Source organism: Thamnophis elegans, chromosome 8 (assembly GCF_009769535.1).
Source record: "Thamnophis elegans isolate rThaEle1 chromosome 8, rThaEle1.pri, whole genome shotgun sequence".
NCBI lineage: Eukaryota > Metazoa > Chordata > Lepidosauria > Squamata > Colubridae > Thamnophis > Thamnophis elegans.
In genome coordinates, this window is record NC_045548.1 from 66,699,866 (window position 1) to 66,718,078 (window position 18,213).

The following is an 18,213-nucleotide window of genomic DNA, read 5'->3' on the forward strand; positions in this document are numbered from 1 at the left end:
AAAACGGACAGTTGCATAGAAGGGCAATAAAGATATCAGGAACTGGAAAATCTTATGAGAAGAGACTGAATGTGTTAATCTTGGGAAAAGACAGTCAAGGGCATTATGACCGATCAAGTTCAGTTGTTTAACAACTCAGATTCTGGGCAAATTTTCGGGAGGAAATCGTAATATAAGAACAAATCAGCAATAGATCCAAAGACCAAGCAAGGCTATGAGTTGTCTGATGGATTTTTACTTACGGTATTAAGAAAATATATATGACTGCCCAACTCACGGTGACTCCAGGCAGTTTACAGAAGTAAAGGCTCAAATAGGTAAAGGTTCTGCTCGTACATAGGTGCTAGTTGTTCCTGACTCTAGTAGGCGGTGGTCATCTCCGTTTCTAAGCCGAAGAGCCAGTGCTGTCCGAAGACGTCTCCGTGGTCATGTGGCCAGCATGACTAAATGCTGAAGGTGCAGGTAGCGCTGTTACCTTCCCACTAAAGTGTTCCCTATTTTTCTACTTGCATTTTTACATGCTTTCAAACTGCTAGGTTGGCAGAAGCTGGGACAAGTAACGGGAGCTCACTCTGTTACGCAGTGCTAGGGATTCGAACTGCCGACCTTTCTGATCGGCAAGTTCAGCATCTTAGCCCCTGAGCCAGCGTGTCCCTTTAAAGGCTCAAAACAAAACCCAATAACCCACTGCAACCCCCTGGTGACAACAGTCAAACAAACCACTTGATGGGCTCTGTATCACCCTGGGACCCCAGGCTCAGTGACAAAACCATGTCTTCAAGGCCTTTGGAAAGAGTATCAAGGCCAATCTTACCTCCTTGAGGATTACGTTCCACAAGAAGGGAGCAACCACAGAGAAGGCCCTTCTTGGTTGCACTAAATGGAACTCCTTAAGAGAGGCGACCTCTAAAATATCTACAAGTTCCTTGATCTGGTGTAAATTATTCTATAGTGAATGCTTTAATCTGGACTCCTGCCCTGAACAGAGACATAAATGTAGCCTAAGCAGCCCTTTCCAGCTCTACAGTAAAAGAGAGGCATCTGTGGTGTTGCAAAAATATATATTTAACATAGCAGTTTCTATGCGCTAAACTTGGAATAATTTACAGAGGAATATTTAATGTGACTCGTCTTGGATCAGCATATGTTGCCTGTTCCAGTCGTTTGGCTTTCTTTTTATTTTTGTAGCTTCTCCACAGTTCCCAAATAAATCTCAGAAGCAAATCCAAGTTTGTTTCGTACTTGGTTTTCTTCTTGCCAATGTTTTATGAGCAAACTCAATAACTTTAAGTGTTTTTGACATTAGCCGAGTAATGAAACATCTCAGGAAGAAAACCTAGTTCTGCAAATGCCTGATAGTTCAACCTCGAGCTACACGCAGTTTTAAAACTGCATTATAACTTATATTCCACCTTCTTTGCACAACTCAAGGCCATGTACAGAATGTGCCCAGTGCCTATATTCCTACAAAAGCAGCCTTATGGTGTGAGTTGGGCTGGGAGCAGAGGTGGGTTCCTACCAGTTCGCACCTATTCGGTAGAACCGGTTCGTCAAATCTACCGAACCGGTTAGAAGAGGTTCCACCAGTGGACCCGGAAAGCAGGCCACACCTACAGAAGAGGTTCCAAAATGTTTTGAAACCCACCACTGGTCCTTGGATATGATTATTCTACACTATCATGCTCATATTGATAAAACTCAGTGCCTCTGTGGAAGGTAAGGATGACTACTGCGTTTGTGGTGCAATCAGAACATTGCGCGTGTTGAAGTTGTTTTAACGCAAACCAAAGATGCCTTTTAAAAAACAAGTTTTCATCCTATTCTTATGCATGTGTGATGTGATTTAAGGTGGTTCTGACAAGTGTCGTCGGCATCTTCATATCCGGTCACATGGGCGGCAAGCCACTCCCATCCGGTCACATGGGCAGAAAGCCACTCCCACAAAGGTGGCCACACCCACAGAGTAGGTTCGAACAATTTTTGAAACCCACCACTGGCTGGGAGTGATTGGCTCAAGATCACCCAAACAGCTTTCCTGCCCAAGGTGGGACTAGAATTCTCAGTCTCCCGGTGATTGGCCCAAAGTCACACAGCCAGCTTTCATGACTAAAGTCAGACTAGAACTCACAATCTCCTGGTGATTGGCCCAAAGTCACACAGCCAGCTTTCATGACTAAGGTAGGAGAAGAATTTGTGACCTCCTGGGTTCTCGTCCAACTCCTTAACTACTACCATAAACTGGCTGTCAGAAATGATTTATGTTTCTCTGTTCCCTATAAGGGTTGACGTGCTGTGTATATTCTCTTTCCAATATAGCTTATTTCTTTGTTCTCTCTGCCATCCACCCCATCCACAGTGATTGCCAGGCACCTCCACAAACTAGTGTAAATTTTGGTTTATACCGGTGGTTACCATTTTAACCACCAAGTAAGAAATCATGCTTTTCAATGTGCAAGGCTTGTGGCAAAATAAAAATGTGATTCAGTTCCAAAAGGTTGCTCTTTTGGTGAAATAATTGTCTACCAGAAAAAGGTGAAATCTCTGAAATTTCAACAGGAGCAGGTGGCTTTGATAATACAAAATGCAAAATGTATTGCATTGCAAAATATAGTTGTTGAGCTACAATAGGTGATGCATATATTGTTTCCCCGAGGGAGATACATAAAAGAGGTATAATTTAACTCCAATGTTTTTCTTCCAAAGAAGAAAGAAATATATTGTGGGCTTAGTGGGGAATCTTTCTAAAAATCTGGCTTTTTCTTCACAAACCTGATTTCCCTCCATTCTCTGAGTAATGATTGTTACTGTTTTAACATTTCAAAATCTTCAAGTTGAAATGGAGCCTTTACATTTTTTTTCAAATGCTGTTTTTGTTTCTGACTCTCTGACATTGTGGCTAGTCATGTGTGTTAAGGTTCTTTTCCAGGTTTAGAGATTTAAATCAGAGGTGGCCAACTATGACAACTTTATGACCTGTCGACTTCAACTCCCAGAATTCAGTAGGGCTGGCTCAGGAATTCTGGGAGTTGAAGTCCACAGGATGTAAAATGGCTATAGTTGCCAATCCTGGTTTAACTTGCAGTTTTGGAAGTCTTAAGCTGTTTTGAAGGGAAATATGTGGCCTTTTTTGCAAATGAAATAAAGATCAAGAAATTTATTGATTCAGCAAGAGTAACCTGCCTCTCTTGAGTTTGGAATTCTTTATTTACTTATTCAAGATAAAATCAGATAGTGTTCAGACACAGAGAAACTATTTCATTTCTGGGTAGATGGGAAGGATTCCACCAGAACAAGATTTTTGTACTACATCCAATGTGGAATTTGCAGCTGAATATTTTTAGCAGGATAGAAGTAAGCAGTCATTCTTAATCCATACTAAACAAATCATGCCCTGTTTGTCATTATATCCACAATATTTCATTATCTGAACTGAGAAACAGAATGACCAAGATATGTCAATAAAGACTCAGACATTCAGGCCAAAAGTGTCTAAAGATTGAATCATAACAACTCAACCAAACTTGGTTAATCTGAGACGTTTCATTACTCATCCAACGAAATTGACTGATTGTTTTGACCGAGGCTTCCCAAGAGCATGAAGCAAACTCCTTGTTCTCACAAAAAAACCTTTTATTAATTTACTGCTCAGTCACATCCAGCAAAGTCTTTCAAGGGAGGATTTACAGTCACAGATCTTATCTTGGTTGGAGAGCTGAGAGGCTGATATCTGCAAAACCTGGCAAGGAGTCTTGGAGAATCACGAACCAATTAAGCGAACTAATTGTCTCCTATAAACTCCACTCCCCTTTCACTCTTCTTTTGTTTCCTCTGGGAGGGGCCATTCATTGTCCACCTGTGGCCTTACTCCCAAGTCGACCCCTGTTCTTTAGCTCTTCCCTTCGTCTGGCAACTCTGCACATGCGCACACTGGGAACAGGCTCCAGCTGTTCATCTGCCTCACTGATGTCTGACTCAGATAACTGACATACAGCTCTGGCCCACTCTCTGCCTCCGACACAGAGCCCTCATCAGAGCCTTCCCCAGACTCCAGGACTGGCCCATGTTCCTCCCCAACCTCCTCATTGTCCGAATCTGCTGCCAGCTCTGTTGGCTGCTGGTGGGCCACACTGACGAAGCTGCTTGGATGAGCAATGAAATGTCTCAGATCAACCAAGTTTGGTCCAATTGCCATGATTCAACCTTCTGTCAGGGAAATAATTTCTACTTTGGAAACGATTCACCCTCGAGTCATACTACCTGTTCTGCTGATAATCAGGCTGACTGGGACGGAAGGAGGATCGTCGGCAGGAGAAAGCCGGCTGGTTCTCCTGTCGCTTTTTGGGAGTGGGGAATACTTTCTTTTTCTCCTTGTTCTCCACTAAAATGGGATCCAAGGACTCCCCAAAAAGAGACCCTCCCCCATAAGGAGCAGACGCCAGATGAAATTTAGATTTGTTGTCTGCTTGCCAGTTCCTGAGTCAGAGGAGGCGCCTGGAAGCCACAGAAGCAGACAACTCTCGTGAAGCGAACTTGACGGAGTCCAGTGTAGCATCTGCTGAGAATTGCGTTGTAGCAATAATCTTGCTAAGATCTTTCAGGGTGCGAGCATCCTCAGGTGGTGCGCGCTCCTCCAGTTGCTGCAACCATAACAGTTGTTCTATTAAAAAAGGAAGCCGCTGCTGCTGGCTTAATTGCCCATTCCAGTGGTAGCACCTCCCGTTCCCATCATTAGAATCGACGTTCAGGTTAAGTACCAATGTTCATTTGGTCCAGTTGCCATGATTCAACCTTTAGACAGAGTGACCAAAAGTGGACAAAAAAGCATTGAGTACTCCCAACTTTCTGCCAGCTTCCCCAATGAAATAAATTGAATAAATATAACAAAATTGATCTTCCAAGCTTGGACAACACACTCAAATTCCCAGGCAGATGTGCAAAATCTTGGAAGTTATATTCCCATCATCTCTGGAGGCCACTAAACCGAGAAGGCTGCTGTATACACTCAATAATTATTCTGCATCTTCATTTCTGAAAATTATAGTGACATGTTTGTGTTTTCCTATAAAAAAAATAGGGAGAAGTGTAATGAATGCCACCTTTCTGACATTCTGAAACCAGAAGAAGCTAAAGCAATAGAAATGCCAGTCTTTTAATCTTATCAATATTTTATTCATAATTTCAGTGTCAAAAAGAGTTTACAAAAAGGAAAGAGAATAATTGCTACTTGTACCAAGCAGTTGTCGAATAGTGAACATGCAAGAAAAAGAATGTGCAAAATTTATACAGAAGGATTTTCAGTAGCCTGAAAAAAGGCTGCACAAAAGGATTTTTAAAATTACATAATGAGGTGGGTCTTTTTATCGTTATCACTCCTGTATGTTATTTCAAAAACCCGCTTAAACAAATATACAAATATAGGCAGATATATATATATATACATATTAGAATCTAAAATGAAAACTTGCAAAAATTACAAAATACAGTAAAAGGTGATTTAATGGACCATTGGGAGGAGTGTGCCTATTAAATCTGAATTTGCCTCATTTGCATAACTAAAGTAGGATAATTTGCAGTAAAACCTTAAATTATTTGACATATCCTCTGCTAACTGGACAAAATGGATATTAATCTGTTAAATGAGAGTGAAATCTAATAGAAACCCAGTATTTGTGCATTGTACTCAAAGTATACATTTAAACCAAGGTCCATTAATTTATGGGATTACTGTTACTCATTTTGGAACTGAATTCCTGATATTATGTACAGCAAAATTTGTAATATTTGTCAAGACTGTGCGTGAGTCAAGGCTTTAAGTTATTGTTGATTTAACCATGGTTTGTTAGCCAAGCCACAAATGACTAACTTCATGTATCCTGATACACTGTAATCTACAATTTACAATCCTTTCGTGGCTGGATTCTTGAAACTAAAATCACTGATTACCACAAGAAGTGATATAATAGCTTAGCCTGGCGTTTCTCAACAGTTACAACTTTAAGAATTGCGGAGTTCAGAAATTCTGGGAGTTGAAGTCCATACCTCTTAAAAGTTGCTGACGTTGGCTTAGCCTAATGCCTGAAATTGTAGGAGCAGAAAATAAGTTCGGTATAGGAGAATCTTCTCTACAAAATTTCTTCAAGAAAGAGAAATAAATTACATAATAGCGTGGATGAGTAAGCCCTGTCCTATGGCAATAGAGTAATCTTCCTTGCTCTTCAAACATTGTGGATCCTACAGTATTTATAAGAAGATCACTGACATCAGTATTTATCACTGTGATAGGATCTAACCCAAGATTCCAGAAAGGTCCTTTTAGAATAGATTTCCTACAGATTTCCCCAGATCTGATCTAACCACCATCTATTTTTTAATCTCAATCTGTTTAAAAAAAGGATAAATAAAGAATAATTTAAACAGGAGGATGGAAGAACTGGGGTAAAAAAAATATTTCAAGGGTCTTTCCAATGTACCATCTGGTTCCTACCACAGAATACGAGTGAACATAAAATACTAACAAAACAACAAAGCCATTTCGGAAGACAGATACAGGTAGTCTTCGACTTATTACCACAATTGAGTGCAAAATTTCTGTCACTAAGCGAGGCATTTGTTAAGTGAGTTTTGCCCCATTTTACAACCTTTCTTGCCACAGTTCTTAAGGGAACCACTGCAGTTGTCAAAGTTAGTTGAGTGAATCCAGCTTTCCCATTGTTTCTCAGAATGTTGCAAAAGGAGACCCTGGGACACTGCAACTGTCATAAATATGAGTCAGTTGCCAAATGTCTGACATTTAATTACATGATCCTGGGGATGCTGCAATGGTCGTTAAGTGTGAAAAACGATCATCAGTCACTTTTTTCAGTCCTGTTGTAACTTTGAATGCGCATTACACCAACTGTTGTAAATCGAGAACTACCTGTATTAAGTTCAGCATTGTAAGAGTAAACATTACAAGATTTCCAGGTCCAAATATTTGTGGAATAAAGCTCGAATGCTGAAAATACACGCTTTTGGAGAGAGTTGGGAAACGATGATCAAATCTGGGATTGCACTTGTGGCGCATTTCCATGCAAGAGAACAATTAGCGCTTCTGCCAAAAAGAAAATTGTAGCCATCATTTTCATGGTTGGTTTTACTAGTTTTAATGTGGCTCATTGGTTTCTGGGCTTAGTTGCACTGATTTTGTGTTATTTTGTATCCTGCATGGGGATAGTTTATAAATATCTCCAAAGTTTTAGATTATGGAAATGGGAAAAACCTGGAATTGCAACAGTTGTTAGCCATCAAATGTTTGCAAAGATATAGAAGATACAGAATCTGCTATAATGCAAAAGTATTTTATCTGGCAAGTGTTTGGATTTGCTTCCAGATTTTTTTCCAGATTCCTATTCCTTATCCTCCTCAAAATAGTTTTATACCTCTTATCACGAAAAAGATTCCAGAGTGGTTCACGATAATATATAAAAAATAATAATTACAAAACCAAAATACAAAACAGATAATATGTTGATGGTGTCTTAATAGATATCTAATTAAAAAAAACAAACAGTGCAGCTAATTCTCTTTTTTTTTCTGATGACCTGGATACTTTTATGGAAAGGAAAAAGACAAGTAACAGTGAAAAGGTTTGAAGCGAACAATTAAAAAAAAAACATTTTGCATTTTGTACATTATAGCAGAATTTTAGACTGCCAAATCTTAAAAGAAAGAATCATGGTAGGTGAAATAGATAGGACACTTTGAAGTCATAAAAGCTTCATATTGACAGCAGGACAGTATTTCTGCCAACAATTTAGCCAACAAGGGTAACTGTTTTCACAAAGCACGGCAAGATTTTGTGTCGAACTCTGCAGAGCTGCTAAAATGAACCATCAACAGGTTGCTGGGAAAAATGTGTCAAGTCTGTTCTCCCTTTTGTAGTGCGTGAATAGGAGCCAAAGAAATATCAAAGAAATACCAAGATTTCGTAGATACTTTACTGCACTTGGAAGATTCCAGGCCTGTTTCAAAAAAAGGCAAGCAGGACGTGTCTCTTTGTGTGTTTATGTATTTGTAGGGAAGGTTAGCTAAATGGCAGAGTAATTTTTTTGAAAGTAAGTGATCCAGTAAATAAAAATGGCTTCACACAAACATATCTACACTTTAAACACACTTTAAAATCCCATTTCCCACAAGCATCTGTAGGAACTTGTAGTAATAGCAGTTTTGTCTTGCCATAACTTTTTGCAAACTTTTTACAAAAGGGTTGGGCCTTGTCTCATAAGATTGCAATATTGCTTTCATCCATTTTGCACCCTTCTTGCAGATGTCCACTAAGACTTTCTGATTCTTTTTCAATTCTCATTTGCATCGAATCATCTCCCAATCATAAAACCTTTTCCTCAACATTTGATACTCCTTTCTTCACCCCAATGGGGCTTTCTTTCTGACTCAGCCTATCTATTAAACACATGAGTTTCCTATTCACTCACAAGTAGTCCTTGTTTAGTGACCACAATTGGGATCGGCAACTAGCTTGTTAAGCGAGGCAGTCACGATAAACGAAACTGTGACTGTTTACAACCACAGTGAAGAGCAGAAGTTCCGCTGCTAAGCAGGGCAGTTGTTCAGTGAGCCACGCTCACTTTTTTTTGCCATGGTGGGTAAGCAAATCGTTGCAGTTGTTAAGTGAATCACGTGTTTGTTAAGCGAATCTGGTTTCCTCTATTGATTTTGCTTATTGAAACTAGCTGGGAAGGTTGCAAATGGCAGTCACAAGACCCCAGGATGCCACAACCGTCGTAAATAAATGCCAGTTGCCAGGCGCCAAAATTTTGATCATGTGATCAGAAGGATATTGTGAGAAGTTTTAAGCGCTACAAAAGGGTCGCTGTTGTACCTTTGTCACTAAACAGATGATTGTAAGTCAAGAACTACCTGTATTCCAGTCTGACTTCCTATTTTCCTGACCACATTAGTGCCTCAAACCCTCAACCTTTGATGCAAAGACGATGCCCAAATGGGAATTTTTCCTACTATACAGTGGGAATGCCTCAAGGACTAAGGTAATGTCTTGGTAATTCAGACACTCTTTCTCAGCCATAATGAAATCTGAATTTGAGACTAGAAATGTCATTATCCTGTTTCCCCCAAAATAAGACCTCTCCGGATAATAAACCCAATCGGGCTTTTGAGTGCATGTGCTAAAAGAAACCCTCCCCCAAAATATTGCAAGACACCAGCTGTCATGATGTCACCACACTTGCCTCCTGCACCCCAAAAACAACAGGACCTCCCTGAAAATAAGGCCAAGTGCTTATTTCAGGGGTCAAAAGAAAATAAGACTCTGTCTTATTTGGGGGGAAACACGGTACTTGGATATGTAGCATGCATGTACAGTATCTCTATTTTTTCTTAAAATCAGATATGCTATCTACACTCAGGATTCAAACCCCGTGTTAACCATTAGGAAGAGGCTTCCTAGCTGACTCATCGTTTATCCCGAGAAGGCTCTGGGTATAACCCGTGTGGCATTACCAATTTTAACATCAAATGATACGGAAACTGCCAAACTGGGTTCATGAAATCATAGAATGCCCTCTAAGGATAAGGTGGTTATTCCTGGGTTGCAAAGTGCGCAACGACCAGCAGATGTCAGCAAAGAGTTAGTTTAAGAAATGGTGACTCTTTGCTGACATCTACTGGCTGCTCGTATTTTGTAGCCCAAATATTGCAATCCTCATTGAGAGGTGACCTTACACATTGAAATTGCACAAAGATTCTTGGTGTTTTTTTGTTAAGACATCTCTGCATTGCACATGAAGTTGACAAATCGAAACATAATGTGTTTAGTAAAAGCTCAACTCAAGTAGTTTATCCAGCTGCCTAAGCCACATAGTCTGCCTTCAAGATCGACCTAGGGAAATTTCCAAATTTCCCAGAACTCAGTTACATTTAAATACCACAAAAAAAGGCAGCCAGCTAAATTAAAACTTAAGTGTTAACAAAAAGCAGCACCAGGAAAGCTACTATCAACAGTTTCTTTTAAACAACAACAACAACAACAACAACAACTCTTTAGATGACGTACAGATGCTTCATACCACACACTGGTTTATTTGGAAAGCTGTTTCAAGAGGTAGAAACTGGGATATTATTTTATCTGGATTCAGTTCTTTTTTTTTTATTTAAGAATAAAGGGATATATCATTGTAAATCTCTTTTTTAAAAAAAGTTTTAGGTATAAATATCTTCTGCAAACAAATAAAAAAGCAAAGTTGGGAACCGTTCCAAGTTTTAACCTGACGGTAGTGTGTCATTCCTCCGGCTTTGAAAATCCAGAAGACATTTCCAAATATTTGCAAGGATGACTCTTCATTGCATTTCCTAAATGGATTGTCCCCGACAGCTTGCACACCAATTCTCACCAAGCTTAATATTTACAAAAATCTTGCCTTTTTACATATGTCCAACTAGGAGGCTATGTTCTCTCAAGAGTCCAAGGCCACGAGATTATGGCTCCTTCTGCCTCCTAAAAAGTCTCTTGTCTTCTTTGACTCAGGAACAATCAAGCCGTGTTATTTACAAGCTATGATACAAACTGAGCCATCTTGCTCAGCTGCGTAGAGAGTCCCATCAGAACAGTACGACAGGGAGTGAAATTATTTGGGAATTCAGAATCTGAACAAGTTGATAAAGTCTTGCGGCGAAAGAGCAGTCAAGCAGCTTTCGGGGTTGTTAGCCGTACAGGGGTGATCGGTGCCCTACAAAACAAGAACATCAATATCCTTAAAAGTTGTATCCGGTAGTTCTACAAGCACCAGAAGGACAAATAGCACACTAAATGCTCATCGATCAACTCATTCATCGATCATATTAAGGTATGCAAAGTTGGTTTAAATTCACATCCTTTTTAATTTTTTTACCCCTTTATTACTTTATAGGCAGTGAACATACAGTATATCACAGAAGTGAGTACACCCCCTCACGTTTTGTAAATATTTAGGTATATCTTTTCATGTGACAACACTGAAGACATGACACTTGGCTACAATGTAAAGTAGTGAGTATACAGCTTGTATAAGAGTGTAAACGTGCTGTCCCCTCAAAATAACACAACACTCAGCTATTATGTTTAAACTGCTGGCAACAAAGATGACTATAGCTCTAAGTGATCATGTCCACATGGGGTCCAAAGTGTCAATATTTTGTGTGGCAGACAAGAGCCGAGGTGGCGCAGTGGTTAGGGTGCAGTACTGCAGGCCACTTCAGCTGACTGTTATCTGCAGTTCAGTGATTCTAATCTCACCGGCTCAAGGTTGACTCAGCCTTCCATCCTTCCGAGGTGGGTAAAATGAGGACCCGGATTGTTGTTGGGGGCGATATGCTGACTCTGTAAACCGCTTAGAGAGGGCTGAAAGCCCTATGAAGCGGTATATAAGTCTAACTGCTATTGCTATTGCTATATTATTTTCCAGCACTGCCTTAACCTTTTGGGCATAGAGTTCACCAGAGGTTCACAGATTGCCACTGGAGTCCTCTTCCACTCCTCCATGATGACGTCACGGAGCTGGTGGACGTTAGAGACCTTGCGTACCTCCACCTTTCATTTCAGGATGCCCCACAGGGTGTACTCTCTTCTGTGACATGCTGTACATACTCCTTCCTCCTCCTATTTTCCCCACAATAACAATCCTATCAGATGGGTTTGGCTGAGAGTGAGCGACTGGCATAAAGTTCCCAGCCAGCTTTCATGCCTATAGCGGGATTAGAACTCATAGCAGTAGTGGGATTCAAATAATTTAACAACCGGTTCTCTGCCCTGATGACCAGCTGGCTAGGCGGGGATCAGTGGTCATGTGACTGGGTGGGCGTGGCCAACTCAACGTCACTCAGGTCGATGGGGGCTTCGCCTTAGCGGTTATAATGTAACAAGGGTTAACTGGAGAGGCAGTTTTTGTAAGCAGGGTAATAAAGATTAGGCTAGAAACAACACCAGAATGTTTCCTTCCTGCCTTCCTTACAGGATTAGCTCTGTAAGGGGGTGGGGGGACAAAATGAGATTTCTTCCAACAACCGGTTCTCCGAACTGCTTAGAAAGTTAAGAACCAGTTCTCCCGAATAGGTGAGAACTGGCTGAATCCCACCACTGACTCATAGTCTCCTGGGGATTGGCCCAAAATCATCCCAGCCAGCTTTCCTGCCTAAGGCGGCAATAGAACTCACAGTCTCCTGGTTTCACGTGTTAATGGAACATTTAGAATAGAAACACACACCAGGACATTCACACACCAGGACATTCACACACCAGGACATTCATTAATTTACCCACCATTATATTAAATTTAAATTTGTGATTTTTTTTAAATGGCCTGAAAATCCACAAGCTAGCTAAAAATCAATGAATTATGTAGACAAAATAAAAATCCCAGCTCTACAGGGTATTTTTCATGGAACTGGACAAAGTGGCCACCTACCTTCCATGAAAGGATATGACAATGTCTGCAAAGCTGCAAAGTATCTCCATATTGTTCTTTCCGTGGATAACATCTGACAAGCTTGAAGTACATCTTCTTCCAATCCAACTGCCCTTTATCTGATAGTATTAGCCGCTTGCGTATCTAAAGCAAAGAAGAAAGACCCCACAAAATTATAGATTTGCAAAAATACATGGAGATATGGCTAATGGTATGGTCGCTCCACAACAAGAGAACCCATGAAGAAGTAAGTGTGAGAGAATGCATGCTGCCTTAAAACAGTAAGTGTGAGAAAAATATTGTGGGGATAAGACACCCCTAAAACTCCTCGGGTTGAGTGTTCTGTTAAGATACAGCCTGTTGTGCCTTAAAATGGCTTCTACTATGCAGCACAGTGGAGTTGCCATGGTAACGACTTCACAGTACTCCACAAGGGGGCTCCCTCTGATAAGGGGGAAAATCCAACATTAGAAATTACATTTGGTCCAGACATTTCCCCCCTATAAATGAATACCTGGGCAACGCCGGGTTATTGGCTAGTTAAAAATAACGTCAGAAGCATCTACAAGGTGTTCCTTCTCCAAGAATGGTGTGGAATTAGAAAAAAAAGTTCTTTATTAAGGGCACGAAGGAAATGGAGCGTTTAAGAATAAGCTGCATGCCACCATTGCTTTGTGGACAACAAAATGCCCTCAAGAGACGCCCCAGAGGCAAGTTAGTCTCCATGTGTAAATAGGCCACCTTGGTTGAATAAGCTTCATGATTAATCAAGAATGGATGGTGAACTAAGGATGATTCCGAGTCATTTTCTCTATATTTCTTTGGAGCTTCCTGTTCTGACCTAGGCTTCCCGAGAAAGCATAAATCACAATCTTAGTCCCCAAACCCTCTTTTCTTTATACGGCTGTGAATTATGGTCATTCACAGCCCGCACTGCTTCCCCAACCGTCTATGAAGATTCCGACAGATGTCTGCTCGAGTTGCCACAGTCTTTCAGGGGAATGTTGATAAGCACCCACCTTTATCTTCCTTGAAATGCTGCCAGAGACCTTATTGCCAATTAGTTTTGCAAGGCCAAACGTAGCAGAGTCAAATGGAACTCACAGAGCTTGAACTGATAGCAATAGCAATAGACTTATATACCGCTTCATAGGGCTTTCAGCCCTCTCTAAGCGGTTTACAGAGAGTCAGCATATTGCCCCCAACAATCTGGGTCCTCATTTTACCCACCTCGGAAGGATGGAAGGCTGAGTCAACCCTGAGCCGGTGAGATTTGAACCGCTGAACTGCTGATCTAGCAGTAGCTTGCAGTGCTGCATTTAACCACTGCGCCATCTTGGCTCTGATGAGATGAACTAATTGCTTCCTGCAAAGGCTCACCTCCGTTTGCTCCTCTTTTATGTCTTATGAGAGGGGGACAATAATCTCCAAGCCTTACTCCCAAGTCACCCTTTTTTCTTAATTGTTCTTGCCTTCTGGCAGCTCTGCACACGCGCTCACTGGGAACAGGCTCCCCCTGTTCCTATGCCTCCTGGATGTCGGACTCCGGAGGCAGCACATAGCTACCAGATGGCCCTGGCCCCCTCTCTGCCTCTGACACAGAGCCCTCATCTGAGCCTTCCCCAGACTCCAGGACTGGCCCATGTTCCTCTCCAACCTCCTTATTGTCTGACTCTGCTACTATCTCCGCAGGCCACACCGGTGGACCACAACACTTCCACAATATCACTTTCCACTGCCGTTTACCTGCCGGTCTGTGAAGTGGTAGTGGCAAAGTTTTTTCCAGAGGAGTCGGTCTTCACTGAGCACCTGAAGACTTGGCGTCACTTGCCCAAGACTCACGATGTCTCGCCCATCCGACAGCCGCTGCATGATGTCCAGTTGTAAACAGAAGGGCAGGTCTGTGAAAGTCAACCCTTTGAAATCAGGCTGGGAGAAATAAAAGAGAGAAAAAGAGAATGGGTGACCACACTGAAAGATACCAAGATTTTTATGCAACTCGTAAGAATGTTCACCTATTGTATTAAAGGTGCCTTCAAGTTGGAGCTGACAACCTCGGGGCTTCAGGAACAGACCCTTCAGGTGGTATTGAAAAGGTTTGCCATTATGTGTTCTTTCCAGAATATTTTTTTTCCTATTTCCCACCTGGCCTATAGCTTTAAGACTTCCTAAATGGTGCCCTCACTGGAGAGCAGCCTAATGCTGGGAAAAATTGAGGGCAAAAGAAGAAGGGGATGACAGAGAAAGAGGTGGCTGGATGGAGTCACTGAAGCAGTAGGTGTGAGCTTAAATGGACTCTGGGAGATGTTAGAGGACAGGAAGTCCTGGAGGAATGTTGTTCATGGGGTTGCGATGGGTTGGACACGACTTTGTAACTAACAACAACAACAAATGGTGCCTATTCAAGTAATAACTCTAACCCGGCTTAGCATGCTACATTAACCAGGGCCAGGTACAGGTATTAGCTCACTTCACAACCCTAACCGGGACTGGAATTTCCATTGCTAAGCGAAGTGATCATTCAGTGAAACATCACACAACCACACTGATTAGCAACAACAGTTTTGGTAGTCTTGGTTGCAGTCATTAGGCGAGGACAGTGACATCATTAGGTGAGGACTCACCTTTCTCTTAGGCTGCCACCTGGGAATGGGTAGGAGACAGAGTGCAGGGCAGCCGAAAGGGAAGAAATGGGGGGGGGGGAGATAGGCAAGACGGGGGAGTTAAAGTGCACACTACGGTCATAAGTGGGAGCGGGAAAAGCCTGGATTTTGATCACGTGACATTTCTTTCTTGGGTGCTTTGGAGAATAGTTTGACTCCCTCTTCTTTGTGGCAATTGGAACATTGCTATCATGTCTCCCCTAGTCCTTATTTTCATTAGACATACCCAGTTCCTGCAACTGTTTCTTCATATGTTTTAGCCTCGTAATCATATTTGTTGCTCTTCTCTGCACTCTTTCTAGTCTCCACATCTTTTCTACATTGTGATGACCCAAACTGAATGCTTACCAAGGCATTATAAAGTGGTATTAACACTTCACGTGATCTTGATTCTATCCCTCTATTTATGTAGCCTAGAACTGTGTTGGCTTTTTTGGCAGCTGCTGCACACTGCTGGCTCATATTTAAATGGTTGTCCACTAGGACTCCAAGATCCCTCTCACAGTTACTACTATTGAGCAAGGCACCACCTATACTGTACCTGTGCATTTCGTTTTTCTTGCCTAAATGTAGAACCTTACTCTTTTCACCATTGAATTTCATTTTATTAGACAGTGCTCCATGTTCAAGTTTGTCAAAATCCTTCTGTATCTTAAGCCTATCTTCTGGAGTGTTGGCTATTCCTGCCAGCTTGGAGTCATCTGCAAATTTGATGAGTTCCCTATTCCCTCATCCAAATCATTGATGAAGATGTTGGTTGTAACTTAGTTGCTATGCCTATTCATTGGCTGACCTTGTTACCATGTCTCTGCCAGTCATGAATATTCTGACACCTTTGCTCACCTTGGTGATCTGGATATTGTTCAGCTGCTGCTGCCAATAAAGAATCATCTCCATTCGGTGGACCCACATGTTTATGTTGCCAACTAGAACGGACTTGCCAACACTCTGGACCAAGGTGCAAAGTGACATGTATAGAGTCTGCAGCAATTCTTTTATCAGTCTGATATTCTGTTGATCCTCTAGAACTTGATGGGGGAAATGAGAGAAAAGGGACATTCAGATACAGGCGAAGAAGAAAGAAGCCAACAAACTAAAGAAAAGTCACTTTCTTCCAGAGAGCCACAGAGAAGGTTCACTTTTACTTCTCGTCCTTCGCTTCCAGGAATATTTCAGAGTTTCCATCCTATATAGCTTTCAGTCCTTACACAACCATTTGAAATGGCCTTGCAATTATCCCATAGACTTAACAATAATTAGAAATGTAGAGAACGCCATGACCCAGCCAATGTTCCCCTGATGTTGACCAGTGCTGCTGATCTTCATAAGACCTTAAACAAAGTTATTTTTTTATTATTATTTGGGGCCTTTCTGCCTTGGGTGATAAGCCAAATCGTCATTACCTTCTCCTATCTCAAAACCTGTCACCACTCCGAAGTGTGAGACATGCATATAACGGTATCACTCTTGGGAAAGACAGGCTGATATGACATTCAGAGAGGGTTGGGAAGAGCAAGCCAAAGCGATTTTACTCATCCATGTCATTTTTTCATCCTTTTCTAATTGGTGTCCTCCATATCTAAGACGTTGGATTACCACTAGTTATGCTGGCTATATATAATGGAGGTTCTAAGGAGGATGTCATATTGAGAAGAATCGTGATTACTATATATTGCAAGGGACGCGGTGGCTCAGTGGCTAAGACGCTCATCTTGTTGATCAGAAAGGTTGGCAGTTTGGCGGTTTGAATCCCTACCTCCGTGTAATGGAGTGACCTCCTGTTACTTGTCCCAGCTTCTGCCAACCTAGCAGTTCGAAAGCATGTAAAAATGCAAGTAGAAAAATAGGGACCACTTTGGTGGGAAGATTAACAGCATTCTGTGAGCCTTTGGCATTTAGTCATGCCGGCCACATAACCATGTAGACGTCTTCAAACAGTGCTGGATCTTCAGCTTTGAAATGGAGATGAGCACCGCCCCTTAGAGTCGGGAACGACTAGCACATATGTGAAGGGAACTGTTACCTTTACTATACTGCTATATATAATGGAGGCTGCAAGGAGATTGGAGGGCATCATACTGAGAAGAATTATTATTACTGTATATTGCATTTAGTAGGATTTAGTTCCATCTCTCACCTTAACAAGGTGGTCCAAAATCAAAGACCTAAACCCAGCCAGATTATTTGCTAAATTAATGTACTGGAGATCAGCCTGTTTCTTGGAAAGTCAATATTCCACCTTTTCTATTTATATATACCCATACCTTTTTGCACAACTTTCTCCAAGATATTCATAAAGTTTTTCTGGGCGATTCCACTCAGTGATGTCAGCTGAGACTTTGCAATCAGCTCCAACAACTGTGAATAAAAATAAGACATTCAACCTCTTGAGCACTTCTAATCTGGGTTTTCTTCTCATGTGACCCAATGAAACCATTTTAGTTATTTGCTGCTCGACTTAACAAAAAAAAAAAAGGAAAAAAAAAAGGAAAAAAAGAGGCTTTGAGCCAGACGAAATTATGCAAGATTTAAAATAATTATAATCTATTGGCTTCTTCTGGTAGATTTACTTACCAAGCCGAGTCATTAAAACAGAAGACAAAGATAGACAGATGGTTGACATTTAATCTGTTTAGAAATATACATGAATCTACATGATGGCAGTGAGAGAGAGAGAGCCAAAAGTCCTTCCCTCCCTTCTTGTTATAGAAAATGTGCATATGCTTTTCAATTGTACTTTCAACAGTGGAGATGACAGCAAAGTGGTATTAAGGACTGGTCAACTCCTGCTTATCGTTCTCCCCAATTCTGAATGACAATGGAAAACACACATGGGGCGTTCTATTAATACCTTCCATAGGCACATGACTGATAATATAAACCCAGGGAGCTGGGAAAACAGTCACAGCTAATTGGCTAATCTACCCAATGCCGAGAGTAATCAGCTTAATCTTTATGAATCACCAGGGACTTGACAAAAATAAAATCGAATGTTCGCACTCACCACAACTGTGTGCTTTCGAAGCCCCACAGGAAATCACAGTCCTGACCAAGAATGCTTTCTCATATGCATTTCTACTCATTTATATCTAAAC

General features: G+C 41.3%; 1 protein-coding gene across 1 annotated transcript in view; it reads right to left on the reverse strand.

The window, feature by feature from the left end:
- Positions 1-9,021: 9,021 nt before the first annotated feature.
- FBXO32 (F-box protein 32) overlaps positions 9,022-18,213 on the reverse strand; it is a 28,828-nt gene continuing 19,636 nt past the window's right edge. The window contains exons 5-9 of the mRNA XM_032222547.1: positions 17,383-17,476; positions 15,962-16,146; positions 14,202-14,384; positions 12,456-12,599; positions 9,022-10,742 (exon numbers count right to left, since the gene is read on the reverse strand). Of these exons, the coding sequence (XP_032078438.1) occupies positions 10,653-10,742; positions 12,456-12,599; positions 14,202-14,384; positions 15,962-16,146; positions 17,383-17,476 (696 nt within the window). The 3' untranslated portion in view covers positions 9,022-10,652. The remainder of the gene's footprint in view (positions 10,743-12,455; positions 12,600-14,201; positions 14,385-15,961; positions 16,147-17,382; positions 17,477-18,213) is intronic.